A 16,449-nucleotide genomic window follows, 5' to 3' on the forward strand; every position below is an offset into this window, starting at 1 on the left:
GACCATGTTTGTTTTTTTTTTTGGTAAGATTGCACGACCATGTTCATGGCATCGGATTGGGGCAAACATGGGTCGAAATGACTAAACCACCCTACCCCCCACCCCTTATGTGACACATCGTCATCCATTCCCCTAAAAAGGGAAAAAGGATAGTGTCCGGAGACTCTTGTACACTTGTAACCAAACACCCCATGGGATAAAATGACAGCCCAACCCCTCATCAAAGGCTTAAATTCCATCCTTATTGATGCTTGTACATGCACTCCCATTGGGCCGTGCACTCTGCGCTTTAATATAGAGGATGGAAACTGCATCATCTCATCTCACTGGTGATATGCATTTCCTCCTGGAGCCCACAGAACGACATTATGATGAGACACAAACGCGACCCGTGTAAGGTACTCAACAGTCAACAAAAAGTCTCAGAAATTTCCCGATACAAGCGCGATAAACGGACGGTTCCGACACGTGTCCACGTGAACGAGTCTTCAGTCTTCGTACTTTCGAAGTCTTCTCCGCTCTTTCCTTCCCATTAAAACCTCTCACTCTGTGATCTGAAACCTCGAAACCCCAAGGATGGCGTGTCAAGAACACGCTATGTACGGTCTCCTTCCTGAAACCGACCCACCAAACCCTAATCCATCCACAGAATACGATTCTCTCCCTCTTCCCCCTCTCGATTACGATTACTTCTCCGACGATCTCAACTTTCCAGCAGGTTTCGCAGCGAATCTAGGGTTCGATGGCGACCTTAGTGACATCGATTTCACCTTGGATGATTTTATTTTATCCCCTGAGAACGGATTATCTGTCACCGGAGATCTTTCTGATTCTCTTTCATGGCAGAATTCGAAAGCTACTGATGGATCGGGGGTTTCTTCCTTGTCTGGGGGATTTGATGTCGCTGGGATTTTGAATTCTCCGTCCCCAGAAACAGGTAGCTGCAATCGAGGATTTTCTTGTGCTGCTTCTTCTGATGCATCTGCTGGTTGTGGGTCGGGTTTTGAGGAGGATAAGGGTTTGAATTCGCTGTCGCCGGATTCTGGTTGTTGCAATGGAGGTCAGTCTGTGTGGGTTTCATCGTCTCCTAATTCAAGCAATAACGCTTCTGACATCTTTGTTGATCAGAAGATCAAATCGGAGGGAGTTGCTAATGGGTACATGGCGAAGAGGAAGAAAGCGAAGGAAGATTGCAACACTGACCCTAGGAGTTGTAAGTTCCGTAAGTCTGAGAATACAAACTCTATGTGCTCTAATGGTTCATTGAATGAAGAAGAGGAGAAGAAAAAGGCGAGGCTGATGAGGAACAGGGAAAGCGCACAGCTCTCTCGGCAGAGAAAGAAGCATTACGTAGAGGAGCTTGAAGACAAGATAAGATCCATGCATTCTACAATTACAGAGTTGAATAATAAGATATCCTATTTCATGGCTGAAAATGCTAGCTTACGGCAACAATTAAGCGGTGGAGGGATATGTCCACCACCTACCGGAATTTATCCACCGCCACCGATTGCTCCCATGGCTTATGCTTGGCTTCCTTATGCTTCTTACCCTGTGAAACCACAAGGGTCTCAAGTTCCATTGGTTCCTATTCCAAAACTGAAACCACAGCAAGTTACAACCAAGACAAAGAAAACTGAGAGTAAGAAAGTTGAGACCAAAACTAAGAAGGTTGCTAGTGTTAGTCTTCTGGGTGTGTTGTTTTTCATGTTTCTGTTTGGATTTTTGGTTCCTTTTGTAAACGATAGATATGGAGTAAATGAAGCAGCAGTAAACAGTGGATTACAGTTTTCTAATAAAGGGGTTTATGGTAATCATCAAGGGAGGGTTTTAACGGTTATTGGACGTGGTAACGAGTCTGATCATAATGTAGGAGTAAGATTGAGTACTGAGAAGTCATTTCTTACTGGAGTTGACGGCCAAAGTATGCGTTATAAAAGAGACAGGTCTGAACGGGTAGATTCAGAAGCAAAACAGAACATAGGGGAATCACACCATTTGCCTCTGAGGAATGCTAGTGAGCCTCTTATTGCATCACTCTATGTTCCAAGAAATGACAAGCTTGTGAAGATCGATGGAAACTTGATAATTCAATCTGTTCTGGCAAGTGAGAAAGCCATGAAATCGTCTCATGCTGCAAGTGAATTGAAGGATAAGGGAACTGCATCTTCAGCTCGTGAAGCTAGAGTAACTGGTTTGGCAATTGCTAGCAAGTTGCCTCCTGTGCTTGGTGTTTCTCAAGCTGGGAGGAATGCTGAAAGACTTCCTAGCATGTACAGGAATCTAAATGATCGTCAGAGAGCTCTTGCTCCCAGTTCTGGAGATACAGACAAGGACAATTCAAAGTTAAGTACTGCTGATGGATCGCTGCAACAATGGTTCCGTGAAGGCCTTGCAGGTAATGGTTATAGCCTATATCTCCATTTTTATATTATGTGAATATGTGAATTGTATATTTATTTTAACAATGCTGGTGGTTCTAGGCATACATGACACTCGATAATAACTTCCAAAACCTGTACCACAGCTCGAAGGAATTCTAAAATACATTTGAATCACAGTGTAGGCACTGCTTGAGCTGTATAGACTACAGAGGGTTATAGTGTGATTATTAGCTGTGTATGCTTCTGAAGTTTTTACCTAGAGTAGATTACCCCATTTATGTAGATTTGTTGGATTTATCTATTTATTTTTTATACCAGGGGGGAGGGGGTTATCCTACATCACCTCTTGTTTAGTTGGCTCATCTGCTTCAGAGTTCGGTGATCTTAGATTTTATTAAAGCATTGATGTCTTCTTTTGCCTTTTCGTGGTCCAGTTAAGAGAAGCTTCTCTATACAGGATCCCTGATTCTTCCATGTGGCAGGACGATGTGGCAATTTCAAACTGTTGGATAGACATTAAGACAGTTTGGATAGGTCACATGTCAAATTTCATAGTCCTCTGGGTGTATTACCATGCATCCCCATGTTTGTCCATCAACATGTACTGTACTCCAACTAGTACTGTGCACTCTCCCATTTACTGGATATTTTGAAACCCTATATTATCATTTGGTAGACATGTCAGAGGGGGACCTAGGGGTCTACCTGTCCAAAAAATGGGTCCCTTCCAATATGCCACATTGTAGATCTGGTTGCCAAGTAAAAGCTACCATTTACACGGAGTTAAGGGGTTTATCTCTTTGATATATGCATTGAAGAAGATATGTAAAGAGGATTATATGAATTATAGGTGAGACAACCTCCAAGGGCCAGTGATATAAGCCCAATCACCATAGCTGAGTTACCGTATGCAATCAATCTGTTAAATTCCAAAGGCGTAATTAGTTTGTTACCAATTATGACCACTCTGCAATCAACTTTGATGGAGTCAGGAAAGGATGTGACCAGGAAACCTTATTAAAGTTGGTGCCAAGGAATGAAACCCTGGCTCACAAAACCCTGCTTTGGGGTCACCATGGGCCCACAAAAATGATAAGTGGCAATTTTGTAATTTTTTGAACAGTTCAGGCCTCTAAGAGTAAGTAAACAAATAAAAAGATTAAGCTGTAATGGGGTTTTCTGGAATTAAATTCAGATTGAAAAAGAAAACAGAATAAAACTTAGGAAAGGAGGGGATTTGTGTAACAACCCTTATGAGGAAATAAGAAGGGGTTTCTTCTTCTTCCTCGGGATGAAACAGCAAAGATGGAAGAGCTCGCTCGCTTGTGATGACTATGGCTCTCCATCCAGAGCTTCAAATCTCTTGGGAATTTAGGAGTAGATTTACAATTTCCTGCTCTATTGATCCCAAGCAACAAAAACCCCCAAAGCCAATGAATATTATATTAATAACTTGCTGATCCGGATAAAGGTGGTAGTTATTGAACCAGATTTAGCCTCAAGTTGTTATCTCTCGGCAGTAAAATTGGTTTGTGCTAAAACTCTAGGGTTTAGGTCACCCTAGTGAAGAGAATCAACTCGAAAAGTTTCAGCTTGATCTGAGTTGTATAGATAGAGTACCAGTGAACTCTCATCAGACTAGCTATACAGCAAACACAGGAAACAGGGGAGAATAACGACAAGGCGCTCAGGAAAGGAAGAAGAATAAGGTAAAAAGAGAGGAGAAATAAAGAAGAAGATAACATAAGTGATTAAGGAAATCTGACCTGATTGAGAAGAACAACAAGAAAGAAGTATAGGAAAATAGAAGGCCTCCGCTGATCTGTTAAAACCTCTCACTCAACACTGCTGCGACCTGAAAATCTCAACTTTATAGATTCAATTCTGAATCTATCAATTACGACTATATTTATAAATAAGACTAGTCAAAGCCAAACTTGACTCTAACTTGGAGACTATCTCAAACAATGAAACTATCTTCTACATATCCATTTCCATAAGTAGGCCAAAAGCATGTTTGGGTTCTGGTTCGCCTCGGTCTGGGTTTTCAGATTGGTTCATGCCAGTCTAACCACTATAATGCTACTATGTTACCTAGGTAGGGACATGTTTCTCCGAAGAACAACCCATTATAACTTAAGCATTCGATGGTTGCTTTTAACAATCATCAAGTTAACCTAGGCATTATTGGACTATGTGCTTGAAAAAAAAAAAAAAAAAAAAAAAAAAACTTACGCAAAGGGTTCTCTTTCTAGTCTGATATTTTGAGATGGGATATGCTTCAGGGAAATGATAAGGTCTGATTTCTCATATTTCAGTTTGCAAGAATTCACCAATTTTCTTACTAGAGAAGCTTCCTTAATGTAAAACTAGATTACTAGTCCCAAATAATCCACAAACCAAATTAGAAACTAGGACAGAAATTAGAAAGTTGGAGTTTCAAACCAAACCAGCCTTAGGAAAGTAACCAAACTTGGATCGAAGGTTGCTTGTATGGTGGTGAAACACTGCTGGAAGTTTCACTCAGATTGGATGGCTGAATTGGGAGATATGGCAGCAACACCAAATTAGAAGGTTTGTAGAAAAATTGCAAATCAGCACTGCACTTGGTCTCCAAGAAGGATCGAGTGTAGGGCTGGGTATGAAGGAGCTTTGCTGCAATTTTAGTGATATTTTAATGGGCAGAAGTTAAGATATGAGAGTGGAATGAAAATAGAAGGTTTGTGAATATGGAGCAATCCAGCCAATGGGATGGGCCAGACTCGAGATCTAGTGGGGTGGTTGATGGTGTGGTTGTATGCTCCAAAGTCCAGCAGATTTCGATGGATGAATGTGGAGATATGCAGCCTTGAAGTTGCAGCAGGAACTTGGGGCAGAACTGAATCCGCAAGGTGTGAAAATCTCCTTATGTTGATTAGCAACAGCAACAACAGCCTTGAATGGATCTGGGGATTAATTGCAGCCTTCCAGTGAATCTTCACAGCACTTGTATTGATCACAGGGTTGCAGCAACACAAAAGGGATCGATTACAATGGAGGAGAAGACAGAGAAGAGAAGATAGAATAGAAGAGGGTAGGGGAATGGTTCTCTATTGTCGAACAGGATTGATGACTCAACCAGTCACAAAACAGGATCTGAAATCCGGGGGGGGGGAGCGTGACTTAGGTTAATGGAAATAGGGCTGGAATGCTCGAATGGGTTAAGGGGTTGGTCTAGGGTTAGGGTAAGGTGATTGAATGAGACTGAAACAGTAGGGGACTAAAAGGGTTAAACAAAATTCAGTAAAACAACAGGTTTCCTCTATGCCGATTTCACTAAAAGGCCAGGAAAACTGAGTTTGGGCAGAATAGGAGAGAAATCCAATAGCAGCCAATCTGCTGGGCAGATGAGGCTGAAACTTGGACCGAGTGGGGGTCTTGGAGGGGAGAAGGTGTGCTCAAAAGATGGAGAAAGGTGAAGGTTGGATTGAGCAGGGGAAGGCTGTAATGGAATTAGAAGATTAGGCTGAAAATAGAAAGTAACCTGAGAACAGTAGTTTGGGCAGCAGCAGAGCAGCTCGGTTGAAGGGATGAGGCTTCTAATGGCTTGAGAGCTTGAAGGGGATGAAGAACAGCAATTGAAATCAACCTCCTGGGCTTCCCACCGTAAGGAGTCAACTGGATCATGCACCAGTTCCTTTCTCCATGGATCAAACACAAAGGAAATAACTTCAGCAGAAGTAAAAGCTTGACAGCAATGTTGAATATCAAAATCTTGGCAATAGTATGGCCTCTTGGGTTGCTTTTATTTGACTTCAATAAAGAGAGAATGGCAAGGGGACAAAATTAGAAAGTCACTAAATTAGAAACTTCCAATTTTGATCCTTGCTTGAGTTACAATAGAAATTAATCCCTACAATGAAAATAGAAACTACTAACAATGAAAATAGAAAGTAAACAACTACAGCTAGACCACTAGATTGGATCATAACTTCAACTGAACCAACCGGTTCAATTGAACTAACCCAAACCAACTTAAAAATAAACTAGCTAATCCTGTATGCAACCTTATTACCCATACTTTAGGCCCAAGTGGCCTATTTCAGTGAAAACCAATGGGATCAAAGGCTCAACATGTATAGAACCCAACCCAAGACTTATTCCTAAGAAAACAAGCCATGTTTGGTGATATATCTGCATCACTCTCTTAACCTGGGTCTCTCACCCTTAGCTATTTCAGCTGTTGAAACTTGGAATTTCTCCCACAACCAATGGCAAGCTTGCCCACAAGTTCTATTGTCCAATTCTGTTCCTTCCTTTAAATAAGGGGCCGCCTATTAATATCTTAGGCACAATTAAAAATAGGAACTTTTTAAAATAGAAACTAATATGAAAATAGCAAGTAGTGGAATAAAAACTACTAAAACCGAACTAAAATAAAAGGTAACTAAAATTAGAAACGATTAGGCTTTATAACTCAACCTTCTAAAGCAAACAATGACGGACACTAAAATAGAAACTAAATAAATTAGCAACTAGGCAGTTGGAGATGTGACTGGTCAGAGACCAGATCTGTCAAAATCATGGCCAACAAAGTCTTCTTCTAAGGTCAGCTGGCTGCCTCGAACTGGTCTTCTTGGCTGGTTCAAACTGGTCCAAGCTGGTCCACATGAGGCTGACTCGAACCACCTTGGTTCCTCTAGCCAGAATCTACGTCATTTCTTTTGTTGTCTAGTTTGATTTTCTTCTTCCTAGTGGTCCTAGTTTTCCTGATATTTTTTCTTTTCTTAATTCATTTAGATGAGTAATAATTGGAAAGGATAAGGAAGCCAATCAATTGAGAGAACATAGAATGTACCCATATCAAAACACAGAAACATGACTACATGGATGTTGTAGTTGTGTTCTCTTTTTTTCTTTTCTACATGCGTTAGATTGTTAAACTGCCACTGGTTTTACTTTGTGATTAGGGTTTGAATTCTCACTTGAGGTCTCCAAGAAAGCAGTAGGACTGGACTATAGTTATGTGGTTAACTATGCTGCAACACAGCAATGATGTATTTATGACTTGCATAGATAAATGAGGGGTTGGGATTGATTAGTGATTCAGAAGAAAATTATGCCAACTCAACTCAACCCAACTCAGCCTTATCACAACTAAATGGGGTCGACTACATGGATCCTTTCCCTGCAGTCAGGCTCTTTTCAAAGCCATACTTATTAGAAGGCCTAAGCTATGCATGTTTTTCTTCACCCCTTCTAGAGTAATTTTAGGCCTACCTCGGGCTTTTTTAGTTCCTTCAATCTGAATTGTATTATTCCATACTGGAGTATCTCAAGGCCTCCATTGCACATGTCCATGCCACCTCAGGTGATTTTAAGAGATGTATCGTATCGTATCGTATCGTTTCGGAGATACGTATCGAACAATACAGATACGCATAGAAATGGTTAAGATACACATGGAAATACACTTTTGGAACAAAAAACGATATAAATAAACAATATATAATGAGTATCATGAATAAAACCTAAAATGATGAATAATATATAACCAAACAAGTGCATTAAATTGAAATTGTTATAAAAGATGAGGTTTCTTATATGTTGTAATCGTCTATAGTGATGAAGAGTATTGTATGATGTAAGGATGATGTTGTAGCACTCCTTGATTCGTTTTTTAGTTTACAAGTGTGAAAAACCATGATTAAATGCAAGATTTTAGACTTTTGGTTGAGAGTTTTCCTTCATTTTTTTGTTAGATTAGGAGTTGTATCGAGTCTGTGAGTGAAAATGGCTTTTTTATGGAATGTAGCGATGGTATCGGTACGTATCGGTATGTATCAGTGTGTATCGGTATGTATCGGTAATGTATCGGTATGTATCGAGCCGTATCTGTTGATATGTATCGATACGTATTAAACCACCCACAGAACCCTTTGCTGGATGTATCGATGGTATCGATACGTATCGGTCGTATCGTATCGTATCGGCCCGTATCGTTCGATACATTTTGATACAATTCGAGACAGTTCATTTTTTTTTAAACAAGGAGACGTATCGGTATGTATCGTATCGGTATCGACCGATACTGATATGTATCGGTCCGTATCGTATCGGTCGATACTTTAAACCATGGCAAGAATCATACATTAAGGGATCTGATCATTAATGTTTCTATTCAATTCATCTATGATTAGCGCCAAAAAAAATATGGGCTTAAAGCTGATCCTTGATTCAACCCAATTGTTATTGAGGATTCACTACCTTGTCTCCGCTATTCTTACACTAGGTCCCAGCCCATTATATATCTTTAATTATGTCCACATATTTACTTGAAACAATTCTCTCAATAAAAATGACAACAACATAGCCTTATCCCAACTAAATGGGGTCTGCTACATAGATCCTCTCTCTCCAACAGCTCTATTCGAAGTTATACATGGTAGAAGGCCTAGGCTATGAATGTCTTTCCTTACTACCTCTCGTAGGGTTATTTTAGGCTTGGACTTGGCTCTTTTAGTACTTTCAATATGAATCAATTCATTCCTCCAAACTGGAGCATCCGAAGGCCTCCGTAGCTTATCATGAATCGGAACTATACCCAACTCAGCTCTAATGTGGTCTGTCCTTACTTTGTCCTTCCTAGTTTTGGCACACATCCATCTCGACATCCTTATCTCTACTACACTTGGTTTTTTATATGCTGCTTTCTAACTGTCCAATATTCCGCACCATACTTCATTGCCGGTCATATGACAGTCCTATAAAATTTTCCTTTAAGATTTAAAGGAATACGACACTTCACTTCAGCCAATTTATTTTAAATCTTTGAGCAACATAATCCTCTATATCACCTTCTTTATTTATGATTGAACCCAAATACCTAAATAATCACTTTGTGGAATCTCTCTCTTTTCAATATTCACCACTTCATCAACCGTCCTTGTGTAACTAAAGTTAAACGGCTTATACTGCGTCTTTGATCTACTTAACTTAAAACATTCTGATTCCAAGGTTGATCTCCATAACTCCAACTTGGCGTTAATCCCTGTTGTTGTCTCTTCTACCATCACAATATCATCAGCGAAAAGCACACACCAAGGCACCTCGTGTTGGATGTTTCTGGTTAAATCATTCATGATAAGCACAAATAGATAAGGGCTTAAGGCTGATCCTTGATGTATAACCCAATTGTAATTGGAAATTCACCAACTTGACCCCCATCGTTCTTACGCTAGTCATCACATCTTCATACATTCTCAAAGATATGCCAGATTAAATCTAGGGACTTTGTCGTAGCTTCCATTGTCAATCTACGTGGCATAAACCAAATTCGTTCCCTAATATAGAAGTTGCTTTTCTCATGTGGGTTTCTATATCCCTCTCCCATAACTTCATAGTATGACTCATTAGTTTTATGCCTCTATAGTTACTGCAGCTCTATGCCTCTGTATATGACCCTTTTTTTTTAAAATCAGAACCATAATGCTTGTCCTCCATTCATCTGGCAGTTTCCTTGTGTTCATAATCTTATTAAATAGCTTGGTTAGCCATGATAAACCAAATACTCCCAACCTACTTTCATCTTTCTTAAAGCTTCTTGCATTTTAGACACCCTGATTTTGTGTTTATATTTACGACATGTAGTGTCTAGATGTATGGTGTAGTCTTTTAGGGTACTATCACTTAGAATGACTTTGTTGAGTTGCTTGTAGAAACTCTTTCCATCTCTAGTTAATGCCCCCATCCTTTGTTAGTACTCTACCATCTTCACTTTTAATACATCGTACATGGTGAGTGGTGTCTATATGCTTGATGCAGTTTGATACTTGCCAAACTAACTCTCTAGATCGGAACCACAATGCTTCTCCTCCATTCATTTGGCATTTTTCTTGTGCTCATAATCTAATTTAACAATTTAGATAGCCAAGATAATCCATAGATTCCTAAGCTCTTCCACTCTTCTATTGGAACCCAATTTGTACTTGTTGCCTTACCTATTTTCATCCTCCTTAAAGCTTATTTTACTTCAGGCACCCTAACTTTTTGTATATAGCTAAGACTTGGTTTCTTGATGGTTATTATTCCATCTCTACTTAAGACCCCCATATTTCTTAGTCCTTGCTTTTCCTACAATCTTCTTAGTTTCATTTCTAGCAACTTAATACCTTTTTAAATCTTCTTCATCCTCAGTCCTTTGCCATGTCCTTATACTAGATTTATTGGCCTTAATGTTTGCTTGAACTTCGTCATCCTAACATCAAGTTTCCGTAGATGAATGTCGTTTTCATTTAGATTTGCATAGGATTTCTTTAGCAATGTTCTTAATACAAGTAGTCATCTTGTTCCACATCATATTAGTCTCTCCATCAAAGTCCCACTTTCCTTGTTTGACCAATTTATTAGTAAATGGTTTCAAGTTTCTCCTTTTAAGCTTCATTTTATCTTAGAGCTAATAATCTCATCTTTATTATGATTCGGCATTTTAAGACACAAATCTATTACCACTAATCTATTTTGCATGGTTAGGCTCACCCCTGATATAACCTTACAATCTTTGCATAATAATCTATCGGCCCCTTGTAGATAGAAAGAAATCTATTTGGCTATTATTTTGCCCACTTTTGAATGTTACTAAATTTTCCTCTCTTTTTGTAGTATGTGTTTACTATGGATAAATCATAAGTTAAAAGAAAATCTAAAACTGAAGTCCCCTCGTAATTCCTTTCTCCAAAACCATATTTTCCATGAATTCTTTCATGACCTTTACGATTTCTTTGAACATGTCGTTTTAGATCTCTTCCTGTAATAATTTGTTCTACTTAACTAAATCCTTGAACTAATCTATCTATCCATGTTCCCAAAATTGTATCTTACTATTTTCATTTAATCCTATTGGGGGTGCATAAATGCTAATTATATTGATACCTCTTTCTCTAATACAAACTTGATGGATATTATCCTATCACCAACTCTTTTAACTTCCACAACATCATTTTTTAATCTTTAACCACTACTATTCCCACACTACTTCTATTATTTATGCCCAGTATACCAAAGTTTATAGTGCTAATTTCTTAGTTTTTTTACTCATCCATCTTGTCTCTTGAATACTATGTTAATTCTTCTTTTCCTTCTCATAACATCTATCAATTCTAGACTCTTTCCGTTAAAAGTTCTTATTTCTCCAAGATGCTAATATAATCATATGCTTTTGGAGTAACTTCTTTATCCACACTTGTTCATGGTGCAAGAACCCTTTTTTTTTTTTATTTCTCACCACAACCGGGCGGCTAAGTGGTGTCTTGCTTACAGGGGATGTCCTAGTTAACCCTATAATGTAGTTCTAGATTGGCAGGAGATCAACTAGAAGCCAATAACTAGGATCTGCTATGAATTGGGTAATTCGGCTAGATCAAAATAGGTGAAAATTGTGAAATTAGGGTTAGGGTTTGATGGGACCTAGGGTTAGGTCAAGTTGATGTAGGGGAGTCTATCAGTGAAGGTTACGTTAAGGTTTAATGGTTGGAAGTGAACTGGAATGGATCTGCAGAAAAACTAGGGTTAGGGTTTGGGTTTTTTTAAAAGAAGAAGATGAGGGAATCTAGGGTTTAAAGTGGTTAGAAGTGGACCAGGTTCGGATCGAGTTTCCCAATGTGTGGGGAGAGAATTTGATCCAAAATTGGGAAGTTTTTGATGGCTGGTTTGGTTTGGGCAGAATATAGGTCTTGGGAAAATTGGAAAACAAAAGAGGGAAGTCTATGTTTTGGGTGTTTAGAAGGTTAGAAGAAAAATGGTAGGGGTTGGGGTGGGGGTGAATCAAACTTACTGTTGTTGCAGAATTTCTTGGACAACGGCTTGTTTGATTGAAGAACTTGAATAAAAATCAAATCTTGAACTACAGCTTCAAAGAGAGCTTCAAAAGAACCACCGGGGGTTCACACAACAAGGGGTGTTGATTGGATCAAACACCAATCCCACCAACTAAGCACCTGGGCTTCCCACTGCAAGGTGTTAATCGGATCTGACACAGATCCCACCAGCCTTGATCAAACACAAGACAAGATTCTTCAATGTAGAAGAAGAGAAGAGCAGCAAAAAGCCTTTCATTAATCAAAATTCTTGCTCAAACTTGCCCCCCTTCAAATCTTATATAAAAGACTCTAAAATAGACTCCTACACTAAAAAAGAAAGGCTAATGCAATCCTTAACTTGTTAGGTAACTTAAACATACTAGGAAACTGAAATAGACTCAAAACAGAGTTCTAATCCAGCCCAACTAAACACTTGAAAGAAAAACTACTAAAGTCACTTAAATTGAATCACTGGTTCAAATCAGTTTTGAACTGTTTCAATCAATTGAGGTCAGTAATTGGTGCTTCTAGCATCCAATTGAAGATCTATAATCAGTAGATCAAGAAGCCCTATGATCTAAACATTAATTGAGCAACTACCATCTAAGATCTATAAGGAATTGAATGGAATTCAAGAATATTGATAGCTTACAACGGAAACTAGCTAGAACAACAAGAGAGATGACTTCTAAGCTGGAAATGGATCAATATACTCCTCTCCCACGAGCTCCAAGGTAGAGGATGAACTCCCAATCAGCTGGAATGGAGAATGAGCTCAAGAAGGGCATCAACGGAGGTTGGAACAACAAGAGGTGAGTTCACTTCTTCTTCCTTTCTTGCTCTCCATGTTCTCTCCCTTTTCGCAGGTGTTGGAAATGAGAGAAATGAGGAGGCTGGGGTTTCACCTAATTTGCTAAGGATTCAAGGGCTTGTTTGATTGAGGTTTGGTTTACGGCTTGGAAGATGTCTAAAACACTTTAAAGTCCAAATAGGTCTTAAGTCAATCATCCTAGAGGTTAGGTTAGGTTATTTAGGTCATAAGCAACCTAGAATAACTTGGGGTTGAGCCCTAGGGTCGAGCATGAGTGAACCAAGAGCAGAAATTACAATTCTAAGCTAAATTAGCCTCTATGGACGATGCTTGTGGATGATGTACTGCATCGTCCACAGGCTGCCCAGGCATAATCAGTAGAGGGCAAAACTTGCAGATTTAAACTCCAAATGCAATGGGGTTTTCTCCGGGGTCTTTGTACATGCAAGGGCACTTTGCCTAGATGGTTTATATGACCCAATTACACATGTTGAAAAATATATAACTCATTCAAATAAATCGTGGATAGATTCACCCTTTAGACTTCCAAAAATGGTTCCGGGACCATGCCCCATTACTCCGCTGCCGGTCCTACATCCAAGGTTCAAATTCGACCTGGATTTTGGGCACGGGTGTAACAAAAGTACTATGTATTATTGAGGCTGATGTAGGATAAGCTTCCCCATGGAGGAAGGGGGTATCTCTATTTTTTTCCCCAATAAAATTGTCCTTATGTCAAACGGAAAATTACAAGTGGAATGTTGTTTATTTTGCAAGGTCCAAAAACTCACTGGTTGGAGTAAAGAAATTAGGAGTCTATAGTTCCTATTTCTGTTCATAAATATAAATAAGTTCATCCTTCTGTAATTTATTTTCTTCTCAATTCTTTGGTGCAGGACCCATATTGAGTTCCGGCGTGTGCACTGAAGTCTTTCAGTTCATTGAATCTCCAGCTTCTGTCAATGCGGCTGCTATTGTTCCAGTAACTACAGTCACCAATTCTACCACACACAATCCTCCACATTCTAGTAAGAGGAAGAACAGACGGATACTCGATCGTGCTTCTATTCCTCTTGCTAGATCTTCAGAAAACAAAACTGAAGAACATTTCGGGGGAAACTCGAATGGTGAAAACTTTCAAGGCAATAAATCTGTTTCTCCATTGATTGTTTCTGTGCTGGTTGATCCTAGAGATGCTGGTGATGTTGATGTTGATGGAGTAATCTCCTCAAAGTCCCTCTCTCGGATTTTCGTCGTTGTTCTTCTGGACAGTGTCAAGTATGTTACTTATTCATGTGTGCTTCCTCTCAAAGGGTCTGGTCCTCATCTGGTAACTACTTGAAAGGAATAAGGTTATCTATATTAAATTAATCTTTTAGATAGCTGCTACAGTTCGCTGTTTTGTTATTAGCTTCATGTTCTAATAGTCCTCTGTATTCAGTCCAGTGGCATGGATGATGCATATGCGATTTTTGCCCAGCATTTTATTCTTAGTTGCTCACTATTTTAACCATCGCATAGGGAATCTGTTGATGCATCATTAATTGGAGGGCTTCTAAATGCTCGGCTGAAGGAATCAATTCTTTCTAGATCATTTGTTAATATTGATGAACATAAATATTTTTTGCTGAAGCTGGTGCCTCAACCTCTTCCAATTCTATCCCATTCTCCCTGGCCTTATGAGGCCGTAACCTATTTTTTGAATATTGCGGACCAATCTAAAGATATGACCTTCAGGACAATAACAAGTAATGTTTTGTTAACTTATATGAATTCTCTAGCTCAAAAAGCCACTTTAACTAACCTACTGTATGTTTATGATCAGTGTAAAAATTTGCCATTTTTTTAATATAATTTTTCTTCTTGTGAAAAAAAATATATGTATTGATGAACATGATAACGAAATAGTCATTTGAGTCTCTACCCCATATTCTTGCGTTACTACTCCCTTGTTTGGCAGATAAATGACCATTAGAAAACTGTCATTCCATTGGAGCCATCTTCCATGATCAATTCATGACAAATTCCTGAAATCTGTAAATATCTTCTACAAATTTGTCTGTTGCTCCATTCATATGCACTTAAGGTGCCCTGTTGGTGGATCTTCCCTGTAATTATCATATGAAGTTATTGTCATGAGCTAAAGAACCAGTAAACAGTAAAGTGTTGGGATGGGTACCAGATGTATTAATCTCCCATGTGTATCCATAATGCTACATGTACTGCAGCGTTTTCGTCCTACTTGGTCGCTGGGCTATTTTCCTCTAATGAATTTTGGTGGTATTTATCAATTCTTCTCCATAAGAAATGCTATCTAAACTAGGAAAGTCTTCCATTTTGGGATTGGCGTGTGGTTTGTGATTACCCAAAAAAAAATAAACTAGGAAAGTCTTCTTTTCTCTTTCATAATTTTAAACGGTTCTAGCGAGCCAGCCAATGCATCTGGAATGAACACGTGAAATTAAGATAAGTTAGAGACAGAATTTTGACTCAAGAAACTTCAATGAATACATTCAAAGGAAAGTATCGTTTGGATTGAATCTAACCAAAAGGTTCACCTCTGATAACAGAGCCACCAGAAGGGCAGTGAAAACTTCTAATGGATAACTTTACCTATCCTATGGCTTTTGTGGACTCGAGCTTGCTGATAAAGAATTCGTTATTCTTCAAACCTGAAATCGATTCTCAACAAAGGATTAAAGATTTTTTTGTTTTTGTTTTTTTTTTTTTTTGGGGGGAGGCGGGGAGGGGGTGGGGTGTTTGTTTCGGAACCGATACCAAAATGCAAAAGCAGTTTCGGAACCGATACCAAAATGCAAAAGCAGAAGCTGAGATCCAATAGGCAAATTCACCCAAAAATGAAAAGTGCGTTGGAAGAAGACGGTTAGTGAAGAGATGTGATGAGCAAAATAGTATTCACCGGTCACATGGAGGCACGTGGTAGTAGAAGACGGATACGAGCCCAGACGCCCTAGTAGCCAAATTGAGCACCCAGTATGATACCCATGAATTTGAAGAAAGAGCAGGTAGGCACGGGCTGACCCGTAGGGTCATTCTGGAACATTTGAGCACAATTTGTCATAGGACGGACATGGGGAAGGAGTTAGACCCAATTAGTATCAAGCGTGGATCAGATATGTATGAGCCGACCCATCTAGTCGGTTATAGAACTCATCCCAGGATTCATTGAGGCTGAGCTCCTACGTCGGCTAGAGGAATCACTCGGAATGCCAAACATAAGCTTGACCAATACACTAGGCCAACCTCATGATTCATCCTCGGAACTCAATTCAGGGTAACACCAGGCTGACCTCACGGGTCATCATCAGAACTCCTTAGTTCGAGGAAGCATCAGGCAGACCTGACCACCAACATAACCTCCAATGATCCCAAATAGAGATCTTCGGATTGCTAGCTG

General features: G+C 39.3%; 1 protein-coding gene across 1 annotated transcript; it reads left to right on the forward strand.

Moving 5' to 3' along the window:
• The first annotated feature begins 522 nt into the window (after window positions 1–522).
• LOC122642487 (bZIP transcription factor 17-like) lies at window positions 523–14,507 on the forward strand. Its single transcript, XM_043835984.1, has 2 exons — window positions 523–2,398; window positions 13,928–14,507. Exons 1-2 carry the CDS (start codon window positions 577–579, stop codon window positions 14,371–14,373), a joined length of 2,268 nt encoding a protein of 755 aa, XP_043691919.1. The 5' UTR covers window positions 523–576; the 3' UTR covers window positions 14,374–14,507.
• Window positions 14,508–16,449: the final 1,942 nt, after the last annotated feature.

The sequence above is a fragment of the Telopea speciosissima genome, chromosome 10 (assembly GCF_018873765.1).
Source record: "Telopea speciosissima isolate NSW1024214 ecotype Mountain lineage chromosome 10, Tspe_v1, whole genome shotgun sequence".
Taxonomy (NCBI): Eukaryota; Viridiplantae; Streptophyta; class Magnoliopsida; order Proteales; family Proteaceae; genus Telopea; species Telopea speciosissima.

Coding starts and splice junctions, on each gene's coding strand:
- LOC122642487 (XM_043835984.1), top strand. CDS start 577: ATGGCGTGTCAAGAACACGCTATGTACGGTCTCCTTCCTGAAACCGAC. Junction 2,399..13,927: donor GTTCCGTGAAGGCCTTGCAG/GTAATGGTTATA, acceptor TCTTTGGTGCAG/GACCCATATTGAGTTCCGGC.